Consider the following 14237-nt stretch of genomic DNA (forward strand, 5'->3'; position numbering starts at 1 on the left):
GAGAGGAATCATACCACACATATAAAGATCACTGTGGCAAGCCATCTGTGAAATACATGAGGATCTTCTCTCGTGGTAGTCAGGCAGAGATAGGCCTGGCATTTGGAAATTTCTGTGGCTCTCCCACAGGAATAGGTCACCCAATGCATGTGACCTTTCCCTTTATTCTGCTAGGAAGGTTCCTCATAGTAGCTCCAAAGATGGGCCTAATCCATTAGGAACTGAACAACCCACCTTTAACGTTTTTTAGAGAAGAACATTCTATAGGATCTCTTTGATGTTTCCTGATACAAATAAAGCAGGCACGGGCTCCATTTTGTCTTGAAGCTCAATCCATCTGATCAGCTTGCCCATCCTGTCCTGGCTTTGAAACTACTGTCTTGTGTTCTGTATTTTTTTTCACTGTTTTATTTCTCTTAGCCTTTATTTCTCAGCCAGCCCATTCCACAGAGGGGAACACCATTCCCACCACCCGCATGGGACGTGGGCGGGAGATCACCTAATCCTAATGCCAAATAAACTATTTCAAAACACATAAAACTTACAATTCAATTTTATAAATATAAGAATGGTTCAACAATAGTAAATTAATAATATTCCTATGGAGAAAAATTATCTGATTATTTCCATTGATAAAAGTCTTCACAAGTTTCCACACTGATTCCTAATTATAAATAACCTTCAAAAAATTAAGTCAGTTCAATTAGATAAAAGAAAACTACTACATTGGGAACAAAGAAATACATCTATCCCAATCTGAAGAGAATGTGCTAGTAAATCTGGAAAACACTAGAAAATCAATGCCAAAACTATCATAAATATTAAGAAAATTAAGAAAGTGAGCAAAATATAAGAATAATATAAAATAGCAGACACAATATAAAATAACAGATAAACATACATGTGTAAAAAAGTCATTGAGATATTGCATTCTCATCACAAATAATAAGCCATTATAAGACATAAGAAAACACTACTGACAACTGAAACAAAAATATAAAAATCTTGGTCTGGGATTGTGGCTCAGTGTCAGAGCATTTGTCTAGCATGTGAGAGGCACTGGGCTTGATCCTCAGCACCACATATAAATCAATCAATAAATAAAATAAAGGTGTTGTGTCTATCTACAACTAAAAAAAATTTTAAAAATTTAAAAATCTTACCAATAAACTTAACAAGAAATATGAAACCCTTATGTAACATACTCATAAATAGGAAAAAATATTCCTTGTTATCTTATAGGACAACATTATAAAGATGTCAATTCTCCATAAGTTAATTTATCCATTTCATAGAATCCCAGAAAAAGTCTTTGTTTTGGAGTTATGGCAGTTGAGAATTTTGAAAACTGAGTATGCAAACATGAAAATACTGAAAAAGAAAACTGAGCTGAGCTAACACTAGCCCAAACAGATATGAAGACATAACATAAAGTATCCATAAACAAAATTGTGGCTCTAGCACATTGGTAGAGAATCAGCCAGTAAATTAGAAGGAAAATCTAAAAATCAATCCATGTACATGTTAAAATGTAGTACCCGATGGTGGTGGTATTTCAAATCTCTGAGGCAAAGTCAAGGTTTCAACAGTGTGGGGGTATTTGGAAGCCATTTGGAAAATGTTAAAGTTACATCCATTTCTCACATAGAGTATGATTCAGGTGGATCAGATATACAAATGCAAAAAATAATGAAATCAGTTAGGTAGCAGAATACAGGGTATATTTTTGATAACTTGGGGCTAAGGGAAAAGTTTCTGTTTCCAACTCAGATGCAATGAAATACAGATAAATTGGACTAGAGAAATACTTTTTTAAAATTGCATGAGGAGAAAAATATAAGCAACACCAAAAGACTAATGACAAGTGGGAAGAAATTATTTGCAAAAATATACCATAGAAAAATGCCTCCCACCTATAATATATAAAAATAAATATTCTTACAATTCAAGGGTAAGACAAAAATATATCTGATAGAAAAACTGCAAAGACATGAAAAAATAATTTGCTAAAATATAAAATGTCCTTTGGTAAAATTTAACATGTAAATGTTAAGCATAACATATAACATTCAAAATTTAACACAGAGTAAATTGAAAATTTACTCTATTAACAAGACCACAGAGTTGTTACTATTTTAGTAGCTTCTGATATTTTACAATTGTATATAATACACATATAGCCTTGTGCATGCCTATTTTCATACTTCTGGAGATGAACCTTCAGAGTAAATTGCTAGAAGTTTCTAGGTCAAAGGGCACATATATACTTTAGTCAAATGTTGGGAAATTTCTTTCCCCATAGGGATATTTTTCTCCCTTTCTAATTTCTACTATAATGAAAAAATGGACTCTGTTTCTCTAAAATAGCCAAATAAAGTAGATTGATTTAAAATTATATTTACATAGGTAGAGTACTATGTAACCTTGTAGAATTAATAAAGTTGTATTAACAGGAACATTTCTGAATATATTATTAAAGAAGTTAAAGCAGAAATGTTCAAAAGTTTTAAATATTATGGCAAAAAAGGGAAATGAGAAATGGATAGAGAGAGAGAGAGAGAGAGAGAGAGAGAGAGAGAGAGAGAGAGTGTTTGTGTGTATGTGTGTGTGTGTGATGGGAGCAAGTGGAAGATGTAGTGGAATGACACTTCTCTGGGCATTTCTTATTCATTTGGGAGTAGTTTTGATTTTTGGAATCAAGTTAAAATTTTTCATTTTCAAAGTTAAATTTTTCATACTCAAAAATAAAATTGTATTAAAGTACAAAATAATGGGGGAAAAGTTCTAAATTTGAATACAAATAGAAAGAGATGAATTCAAAGGGAGAAAACAAAAATAAACTAAATCAAGAAGCTCTGGAGCACAATAGTTTAATTACTGTTTTGTGTTCTTAAAGAAGAGAATGAGAAGAGTTGAAAACAATCTGAAACTCATTCTAGTTTCACTGCAATATGGTCACTTCATTCTGATACTATGTTGTGTGCACTGTAGGTTGTGTAAATTTGAAAATAAATTAATTTTGTTGAGAACTGAGAATCTCACTGTAGGAGAATTACAATTAGGAAATGTTCAGGGCAAGGAATAATTCTATGAACGACATTAGTATAAGCCCATTAATCCTAATAGATAATAGCTGCCAGCTTGAGGCAGATTGGCTGGGTCTCGGGTTTGTTCCCCGTACGGGCCACCAAATGCCACAGTCTGGCTGGGCACAATTCAGGAGCCACTTGTCAAAAGAAATGAACTTTATTTTTAGAACACACACACACACACATGCCAAACCACACAGCTCTTCAGAAAAACCTTCAGAGCCCAACTGCCACCACCGGCTTCCCACAAGCCTCTCCACCTCCCCCGCTCCTCCTGCTCTTGAGGCGGATTGGCTGGGTCGGGTGGGCGGAGCCAAAAAAGTCCCCCAATGAGCAGCTCTGTGGTCTTAAAAGGCGGGGAAACAACCCAATGAGCATCACTGCAGAGGAGCCAATCAGTTGGCAGCTAGAAGTTTGCTGGGGCTGCTGTGAGCCAATCATCAGCTAGCAGCTGGAAGTTTGCTGGCAGCTGGAAGTTTGCTGGGGCCCCTTTGGCTGTGGCTCTCAACAGATAATAAAACAGCAGTATTAGATCCCAATATATGACAAACATATTCTTCTTCTGTTCTTTAAAAAGTCTCTAAGCAGTCAACAATAATTCAGAATAATTAGATCTTATTTTCTAAACTTCATTCTTCATGAAAAAGAACCATGGAGAAAGTTTAAAATTGAGGGTCAAAGGAAAGAAAATATGAGTGAGCTTAGAACATCTTAGAACACAGTGTAGGGAAAATAACTATGGGGTGCATGTGAAAGATGTGTTAACTGACTTGATTGTGGTGATCATTACTTAATGGATATATCGAAACATACATTATACACTTTAAATATATATAATATGATTTTGCTATTACCTATAGTCTCATTTGACAACACATCAATAAAGATAGAAAATATTTCAATTTTTAATTTTTTTCAATTGAGAAAAAGGTTAAAAAAATCTAAGAATTGTTAGGAGTCAGTTTGAAGAGGCTTCTACTTCGCTGTTTTGGGTAACAGTTATGAGACTGATGTTATGGTATGAACAATAGCTATTGATGAAAATGGATTAAAGTACAGTGGATAAAACAAGAAGTCATGAGCCCCGTACTGAAAATAATAATAGAGGAAGAGAGAAACTCCTCATTATAATATAATAGCCAACTAATAAATGTGGGGGAACATTAAAGCTAGAAAATCACCATTTTACAACTAGCAAACAAGAACAACCAATGCATGTTAAAACTAAAATAGTTGAGTATTCTCATATAATTTCCCCAAAGAATAGTTAACAATGTAAAACACACAAAAAAACGTAGCTTCATAGTGGAGAAAGCTAGCAGACTGCAACTTAACCAAACAATCAGTGTGCCCTGAGACAGGACAAATCAACATTGTATACCTCCTAATGTGATACATTGAAAAAAGGCAGCATTACTTATGTCATATTTCTGACCAAAATACATAACCCGAATCTGATCTGAACAGCCAGATTCAGACTTAAGGTGTATTCTACAAAAATCTCAGGTCCACTGAAACTCCTGATATTATGAAAGACCAACAGAGGCTAACAATCTAATTCAGACTAAGAAGAGACTGAAGGGTCATGATACCTAAGGAATCATCTGATTCCAAATGGGATCTTGGAATATCTGGGAAAAAGGCTATTGGAGACGTTATTGGAACAATAGGAAAATTAGATTCCGAGCTGTGGGTTAGATAATATTACATGAATTTAAAAATATTATTCCCCAAAAATTTATTTGTAAGCTTGTGAATAGTTGTTGTATAGTTAAAATTTTGGGAAAAATTTTCAAGCTGATTTATGTCGAAATGTAAAGAACTTAGAACAGTGAAAACATAAATAAGTTCATACTACTAAAAGTAATAGATATAAAGAGCAATTGAAGCTGTAATAGTTTAAAAAAGTATAGTATTGAACCAAGTATAGACAAATAGGTAAAGAGAACAAAGTCCAGAAAAAGATGCATCCTATATGGGAAATAATTTATATGAATTCAGTATGATATTTAAATATACCATATAAGATCAATTATTTATCTTGATGAAAGTAAACATTGATTCACACATCAGGTAACATACTAAAATTAATTAGAAATGGAACTTATTCTTAAAAGGACTTTCTTATTAAGTGTTTGAAAGAAAACAATAGGATATCTTTATGACGTTTGGGTAGTCAATGATTTGTTACAAAGGACAAAAATCATAAAAAGAAACATGATTGGGATAATGTCAAGGTGTTCTGATTTGAATCTGAAAGTCCCCCAAAGACCATATGTGAAAGACATGGTCCCTAGGGTGGTCTTACTAAAAAGTGGTAGAGTGCAATGTGATATTTTAGGTTACTGGGGTAGTGCTCTTGGACATTAGTCTCTTCCTCTCTCTTGCTGCCTGGTCACCATGAAGTAAGCAGCTTTGCTCTACCACATGCTCCTTGTTAGGATGTGCTGCCTTGGCGCATACTCAAAGCAAAAGAGCCAATATATCATGGACTGGAAGCTCCAAAACTGTGAGTCCAGATAAACAAAACTTTTTAAAAATATTTGTTATAGTACTGGAAAGCTGACCAGCACACAAGGCAAGCAATACACTGAAAAAGGATATTCATCACACACACACATTAAAGGGTTCATCATCAAAATGCACTAAGAACTCCTACAATTAAACAGAAGTCAAACAATCTAATTTAGAAATGGACAGAGGCAAAAGAGGCCCTTGGGGCTGAAGTGAGGCTCAGTGGAAGACTAGGCAAAGACTTAAGTGACATTTCCTATAAGATACTCCAATGGCTAATAAGAATTTGAAAGGAGTTTCATGAAGTTAAAGCTAGAAGGAAATATCAGAATGGCTACAATTAAAAATAACGGCAAGGCCTCATTTTATCAAGGCTGCTTATGGGACTCTTATATAGCCAGTGGGTGATGCAGGGAAACAGCTGCTTTGAAAATGTCTTTAGGAATATTTATTATCAGTAAACTTATGCCTTTGTTGCAACACAGAAATTCTATTTTAGTCAGCTAGCCAAGAGAACTGAGTACATATATTCACCGAAATACCTTTACATGCATGTTTACATCATGATACATTATTCATGATATCTCATAGTTTCAAACAATCCAAATGCCCATTGGCATGGGAACAAATAAATACTGATTGGTATATTCACACAATCAAATACTATGTGCAGCAATAAGAAAAAATACATGATTGCTACACACAGTAATATGGGAACACCTCACACATATTGTATCTGCTGAGAGAAAGCCTTTAAATAGAAGAAACTACATGCTTGTATTTTTGTGAGGTGAAAAAGTGAGCAAAATCAGTCTATTGTGACAGAAGACAAATAGGTGTTGTCTAGTGTCAGTGTCAGTATTGACTTGCAAGACAGTCCAGACATTGGGAAGAGGCAGGGACAAAATGTATTATACGGTAATATAGATTATATATAAACAATACTTGTGCACCTATAATATATACTTGTTTTAAAAAGTCACTAAGCCATACTTTAAAGATTAGTGCATTTTCTTTTATGAGTCTTATTCCTCGATAATAAGTTTCTTTAAAGTTGAGGAGGGAAAGGTGCTTTTTCTTTTAAGGATTAAAGCATAAAACATCCTAATTTAATTTTGGGAATGGCTGAGATTTTATTCAGAACAGAGAACTCAGAAGCCACTAAGAAAATATCAGGGACACATTGGTCCAAGTGCATTGAGCTCCAGGGCTGGCTTTGCTTCTTAGAGCCTGTAGGAGGTGAAGGGAAGCTATGAAAGGAATCCTGAGAAGTATTTCTCGCAGAAGCCACAAGAGGATCCCATAAGGCAGCCAGTCTCCCCGCCCCCTTTAGGTTGCTCCCCGCCTCCAGCTCCGTTGCAGCTCAACCCACATGCAGCGCGGGCCAGCCCTGGTCTTCCCCAAAAACCTTCTGAGTGGAGGACCTGAGAATGGCAAACAGTGCTCATGGCTTGAGTGCATTCGATATTTATAGAGATATAAGTGCTTTGTTTTTGTTCATCGATCTCCAACCCTTACCCCTTATGATTAAGTACCGCTCTTTTTATTTACTTTTTTTTTTTAATCTCCCTTTCTTTTCTTTGGAGCTAGGAGAGGGCAATGTAATGCCCACGTCCGGAGTGGAACTGTCAACTTCTGCTACAGGTGGTGAGGTTAGGGCAGGATGGAGGGTGCCTAATGCTCTTATTCTGAAAAGCATCCCCGCCGGTCAACGTAGGCAAGGGAGGAAAATCAGTCTGGTAGCTTGTCCTTTGAGAATTCTTGACCTTGTATTTTGCCTTCACACTTATGCACAGAAAACTTGCTTTGAATTTTCTCTCCTTCTCAACTCATTCAGTTTTAAAACAAATGAAAACAAAACACACACACACAAACCTTTTTTTCAGAAACCATCAGGCAAGGAGGGCTTCCCAAGGTAAAAATATTAGGTGTACCAGGATGACCCACTATGTCCAATAAATGGAGCAAAGCATTTCAATGCCCAGAAGTAATCAGTGTTGAACTCATTCATAATATAATAACATTTAGCATATGCAAGAAAGGAAAAGAATAACAACAAAGGGATGTAAAAGGAGCATTACATTTTCTTTTCCATAGACTGTTACGAAAAATAAACAAAAAGTGTCTGTACACTTCTCATTATACTGATATTTTACAAACCATTCAAGAACCAATCTCTATTATAAACAGCTTGTAAGCATTTGTATTTATACCCCCAAAATAAAGAACACAGAAAAGAGTCTAAAACTTTGCTCAAAGAACTAATCAATGTCTATTGAGCTCCCATTCAGAGAGGCAGTATGGCATATTTATTAAGACTGACATATTGGTTTTATTGAACTCAACATCTGAATGCTTGGAACTGCCTGAGTTTTAACTTTCCCACACCAATGACTGGTTTCAGGTCTCTGCCCCCTTTCCATCAGCTGTCTACAAGCTGTGTGATCTTGGGGAAGTGACTCAACTTATTTGTGCCTTTTCTCCACCTGTGAAATGGGAACAATACTATGAGGGTTAAAATGAGTTCATTGTATAGGCTCTTGGCCTCTTTTAAATTATCAGTATCTAATGATTATTTCTTACCTATGCTACAATTAATATGTTAAAAATGAAAACATAAAAATGTTTCTTTATACTTGAAGCCTTTTATCATAGCACACTTAAAATATGTGCAGACTTGACATACAGGCAGTCCTCCATATCTCAGATTCAACCAACTTCAGATACAAAATATTTTCTTAAAAAAATGTCTCTACTAAACAGCTATAGATTTTTTTACTAGTCTATAAACAATACATTGTAATAACTTTACATAGCATTTATATTGTATTAGGTATTATAAGTAATGGGAGGAGGCTAACTGTACCTATTAATCCATTTTATTTATAAGGAACTTTGGCATCCTCACATAGTGTTATCCCTAGAGGTTCTAGAACCAATCCTCTGAGGATATTGAGAGATGACTGTATTTCTGGAAGCAATTAAGGAACAAGTCATCATTTAACTGATTTATTAGTGCATTTTTGTTATATAGAATAATGGGTTTTATTGTGTTCAACTGATTTTTAGTGGGCTCAGTTGTGTGGTACAGAAATTAAAGAGTAGGGTACACTATACTAAGGTTTATAATCACCTGAAGCTTCAAGAAGTGGTAAGGTTTTGGCCCTAGAAAAATATAAGAATGTCAGGAGTCTCAATAGAAATCAAGATCTGAGGTGGGCATGTGCACTGATGTAGGAGTGACAGGCAAGCAGAAGAAGATGTCAGAAAGAGCCCATGGAAGGGAAGAGGCTGGGCATGGAAAGGACCTCACAGAGACAGGAAGATCACAATGCCAAGGTGACAGCACTATTATTAAAAACAAATAAACAAAAATATAGGCATCACCAACAACTTCACTCCACTTTATGCTCCTGTTCATGTTGATGAATCCAGAAACAAGGAGGAGAGCATCAGAGAAACTCAACTTACTATTCTATATATTTTATGAACAAAACCATTGAAGAAACAGTTATCACAACCTTCCATGATTCTATCCATGATTCTATTCTATGGTAGTTGAAAATATAAAATATTTTCTAAGAACTATTTGGTTTTTTTTGGGGGGGGGATAAAAAAACAAAATTCCTAGTGGGTTTACTGTGTTGATATTGTGATATTTACATAATAAAGGACTGGTTTTCTGAGTGATTGTTACCAATGAAAACTAAAATGCAACTTTCAATCTTTATGAAAACTCATGGAATGAAGCGCACTTCTTAGTTCAACCAAAGAGAACATCTTTTCCTTTTTGACTTAGGATCCTTCTTCCCTGCCTTTACCAGTATTTTTCACCTTTACTGTTAAATTGGTATGCTTTCGTTTCTTTTCCATGAGCAAGGGACACATCGGGCGGGCGTGCTTTGCTCCCAATAATCCACAGAATCTTAGTAAGGCACAGAAGTTCAGCGACTTAGCCCCACGTGTGGGATGGAAGGACGGTTCGGCTAGCCATCTTAACCGTTTTACAATGGCATCTCCAAACCAAGACTAAGGGCAGAGGCGGGAAACAGGAGGTCAGGGAGCGCTGGTGAGAAATTACCTCGTGTTGAAATGACAGGAGGAACGCCAACTCGGGAGCTTTCTCCACAAGTGTCAATCCCCGGGACCTTTCCTCTGGCTCCCCGCGGGATGCCCAACCTCCCCTCCCCCACGGAGCCCCGCCCCCTTTGTGGCCTCAAACTCTTGAGTCCATTCAAATCTGGCTGTCTTCCCTGCGCCTTGTCAAGCGTGTAATTTGGGAAACTCCTCCCCGCGGGGACCGCCTCAGAGGCGCTACCAAAGGAAGGGCTTCGCTGCCCCCACCTCCGAGCGCGCGGCGGCCGCACACCGCGGAGAGTCTGCGGCCAGGCACCAGCGACTGGCTCTGGGTTCTTGGCTCCCGGTGGGGTGGGCGGCGCCGCGTGGGGACTAGAGACTGCGAGGCCAGGTTCCCCCGCCACCCGGCTGCGCAGACCCGGCGCCAGAGCGCGGGCGGGGTTGGCGCGCCGCGGTAGCCTGGCATTCAGTGTGCGCCCCGCGAAGCCGCGCGCACACCCGCCGGCCGTCGGGGGCGCGGCTAGCAGAGGGAGCCGACACCTGTCCCGCTGTAGTGGATCGGAGCCCTGGTCGCGCAGCAGCCAGCGGCAGCGAAGGCAACGAGCGAGGGAAGAGCTTGTGGAGACAAAGTCCACGCTCCGGAGTAAGCAGCCTTAGCCCGAGGCCTGGGACCCTACACCCCGAGCTCCAGGACACCATGGCCCCGAAGATGATCCTCCTCCTCTGCTTGTTCTCGGGCTTGCATGCACGGTAAGTTGCGCGGGGTCCCCAGCATCCTCCGGAGGCCCGGAGCCTGGCGAGAGGGCGGCGGGGGGCGCTGTCTGCCGGCTCCAAGTCCGTGCTGCGCCCGACCGTCGGCTAGGTTGCGGCACAGAGACAGGGAAGTCAGCCGGCACCTCACCTGTCCCATCTATCCCCAGAAAAGCCTTCTGCCTCTCCAGGCTGGGTGGCTGCAGCCCTTTTCAGCCGGAAATATGGAGACTCAGAAATAAATTGACTCTTTTTTCCTTTTTTAGGATCTGGTGGTTTTTAAGGGGGTTTGATAAACAATATGGCATTGACCGCATCTATCTCCTTGTCTACCCCTTGTCTCCATCCCAAATGTTCCAGGGACTTATATAGGCATTGACCGACATTCTCAATCAATTCTGTCATTCTGAAAATTTCCAGGACCCCAGAATGGTGGTTTCCTGGCTTCCCGGTTTAGACCACACCAGCTAAGGGGTTTGGAGGGAAGTGGAGGGATTGGGGCCAGGTGGGCATCTTAGAGCTCTGCTTCTCTGAAAGTACACCCCTGCCAGATCCTGCAGACACTCAAAACATACACACTGCCCTTCTAGATCAGCCACTTCTCACACATAAAAAAGCATACACTTATCCCAATAAAGCAAGCATATTGACATTGCTATTAAATCTTCTGACTAGTAATATAAAAAATGATCTCCCCATAAATACCCTTAGTCTTCCTCCCAGAACATCAGTCAGCTAATGAGAGTTTAGAAACCCTCCAGGAAGAGATGGAAAGGGCTCAGGAGGGTAGATGGGTAGCAGGATCCAAAGGGTTAAGCCCTGTTGCTGTAAACACACTAGAATTTCTGGGTATGGTTTGATCTGTCTCCAAGCCTGGATCTCTGGCTAGATCTTGCAGACTATCTTGCGCTTTGAAAATCAGTGCAGCTCCCTGATTCTTCCCCTACACTAACCCTAGGAATAACAGCACACCTCTATTTCCCAAACACTCTAATTGTGACATTTGTCCATTTCCTGGATCTGGAAGTTAGAGAATTGCAGACCTTTCTGGTGGGTCACAAGTTCTGCAGCTTAGTAGGTCTTGCATTTTCATTCATATTTATGAAATAACAAGGAACTAGGAACACACATTAATAAATTCTACAAAATCTGAAGGGTACTCTTTTCTTCCTTTCTCTGATAAAAATGCGGGAAGAAAACCCTGGCCCTCTCCTTCAAACCACTGGTCTTTGCTGAGTTCTGTGTGTAAAAGGCAAACTCCACTGATGACTCATAGACAGCACTCTCAATGAGACAGAGCACCCCTTGAACCTTTCAGATGAAGTTTCTTTCTTTATAAGTAGGGGACTGGTAAGACACATGGAAATGTGGTGTTTGCAGTCTTCTGAGCCTGGAGATAAGTCTATTTGGAGGTAGACAACACTAGTCACAACATAAATGCCAAGAGTCACATCTACATGACCTTTCTATTGTCACCAATTCAAAGAAATGACCTGTAGTTTTAGCATTAGGTAATCCACTATTAGATCTATAGACGAACATTCTAGAATTGCCTATTTTCTTCATTATCCATTGTGCTCAGTAGGAAGATATCATAATATCTGATTGTTAGCAGCCAGGTTTCTGGGGATTCCCAAACACACATAAAATCTCTTAGGATTCTGAATCCTTTCATTTGGCCAAGGCAAATGTACTGCTGATTTTCATATGTTCTTTATCTGAATTCCCAGCCTGCTAGTCATGATTGCACATCATTTGGGAAAAAAAGTCTAAATTTTATACTAATTTTATTGCATGTATCTCTCCTATGAAAAGGGCTTTTGTTCTTTGGGTTTTACAGACATGTAAAATAATCTGATGCCCTGTGTCATCTTTCAAAATAGCTATTAATTCTGAAAGTGTTCTCATTTGCATTCTGGCATGCTTTCCTAGAGTTGAAGTTCTGTGATAAAAGATTCTGACCCTGTGTGCTTGGTGTATCAGTAATTCTCTGAGTTTATGGGGCTCCCCATCCAGCCCCCCATTGGTAAATTTATTATACAGTAAAACACACTGAATCACACCAGGACATTGAGGATGCCTTAAGGATGCTTACCTACTTTCTGAGGTTAAGTAGCTTTTTTCAGTGTCTAAAAATACTTCATACTTTGCCTCTATCTTTCTCTATGAAGAGAAGGTATATGGCATGAGAATAACATCTGAGTACTGAACAGTTGTGTGACAACGACAGTACATCACTGATTTATTTTTAAAGTGAATTTCAGTGATTTTTTTTAAGATCCCACAATCCAAGTAACAGAATGTTCATAAAGATAATATGTAACTCACTTAGAAGTCAGAAAGACAGAAAAGTTCTGTTTTATCCAGCTTGTAGGTCCACTGAGGTGAGATTTGTTTTTTATCATAGCAGGAATTTTCCTGTGGGGCTGGGAGGTCTGGTATGAGCAGTATAAGGCTTCATTTCAGGATCTGGAGAAGCACAGTGCTTGCAGCTGAGGGGTCAAAGCCCCTCCCCCTGCCCAGACTATGCATTATGCCACTCAGCTTCAGAGCTGGAGGCCTGGCTGTCCCTCCTGAAAGGGTGAGACAAAACATTCCTAGTTTCCCCTTCTCAGTTCCCCCACTTTCACTTGCCATGGACACTAGGAAGAAGCTTATGCAATTTCAGGAAAACCCTCTCACCACCACTAGAGGGAGAATTAGACTCATTATAATACCTCTTATTGAAGTAGATCAAAGTAATTTTCAGAAACTAAGGCTGTGCATGTAATGAGGAGGAGCCGGTGAGTGTGCTCCATCTGTGTACATGTGACCAGTGAGGCAGTAGAAAATAACTGAATCTAGAGACTATAATCCGGTTCTGTAGTGGTGGGTAGGGGAACGTGGCCGGGAAGAAAGGGAATAAAGGAGAGAGACATGGCAGAGGGAGAGAGGAATGCATGTGACTGAGTTGAAAGGTGTCCTGAGAATGTTGTGCATGATCCACCAGGAGAGTTACGCCTCTTTCTACAGTCTTCAAACGCCTTCTACAGTCTCCAAACACCTTTCTATAGTCTCCAAATCTGAAATGATCTGCCGGGTCCTGTGGGCAATGCTTGGCTTCCAGTTGTGTAAAACCACGCTTCATTTTGTTTTTGCAAGATGATAAAAATTTACATTCCTTATATTGCCCTTGATAACATGAACATCTTATAATAACATGTAACATTCTGTAATGCTATTTTTATTTTAAAAAATCAGTCTTATGAATGTTGACTTTTTTTTTTTTTCCCACTGGGGATTGAACCCAGGGGCACTTAACCACTCAGCCACTTCCACAATTCTTTTTATTTTGAGACAGTCTTGCTAAGTTGCTTAGGATCTTGCCTAGTTGCTGAGGCTGGCTTCGAACTTGTGATCCTCCTGCCTCAGCCTCCAGAATTACTGGGATTGCAGGTATGCACCATTGCTACCAGTTTAGTCTATTCCTTACTGAATATATGTCCTAAATGTTATAAATTCTTATTGATGGTGAGTGTTCAGTGTGAATAAAAATCCACAGCAATTTATATTTTCTGTGGATGTTTTATTTTGACCTGTGGCAAATAGGTATTCAAGAAATACAATTACAGTTTAAGATCAGCCTAGAATGAATTCAAGAAGTCATTCTACAAGACATGATATATATTCAATATCAGCGTCTCATAAACATGTTACAGTTGGCCCTTCACATCCAGGGGTTTTGCATTTGAAGATTCAATCAACTATGGATTGAATATATTGGAAAAAAAATTATCTCTGATAGACACATACAGATTTTTTTTCTTG

At 38.9% G+C, this 14237-nt stretch overlaps 1 protein-coding gene across 1 annotated transcript in view; it reads left to right on the top strand.

The window, feature by feature from the left end:
* Positions 1 to 9872: 9872 nt before the first annotated feature.
* The window catches only part of Gabrg3 (gamma-aminobutyric acid type A receptor subunit gamma3), a 581387-nt gene continuing 577022 nt past the window's right edge, over positions 9873 to 14237 (top strand). The window contains exon 1 of the mRNA XM_021728962.3: positions 9873 to 10430. Within this exon, the coding sequence (XP_021584637.2) occupies positions 10378 to 10430 (53 nt within the window). The 5' untranslated portion in view covers positions 9873 to 10377. The remainder of the gene's footprint in view (positions 10431 to 14237) is intronic.

The sequence above is a fragment of the Ictidomys tridecemlineatus genome, chromosome 5 (assembly GCF_052094955.1).
Source record: "Ictidomys tridecemlineatus isolate mIctTri1 chromosome 5, mIctTri1.hap1, whole genome shotgun sequence".
NCBI lineage: Eukaryota > Metazoa > Chordata > Mammalia > Rodentia > Sciuridae > Ictidomys > Ictidomys tridecemlineatus.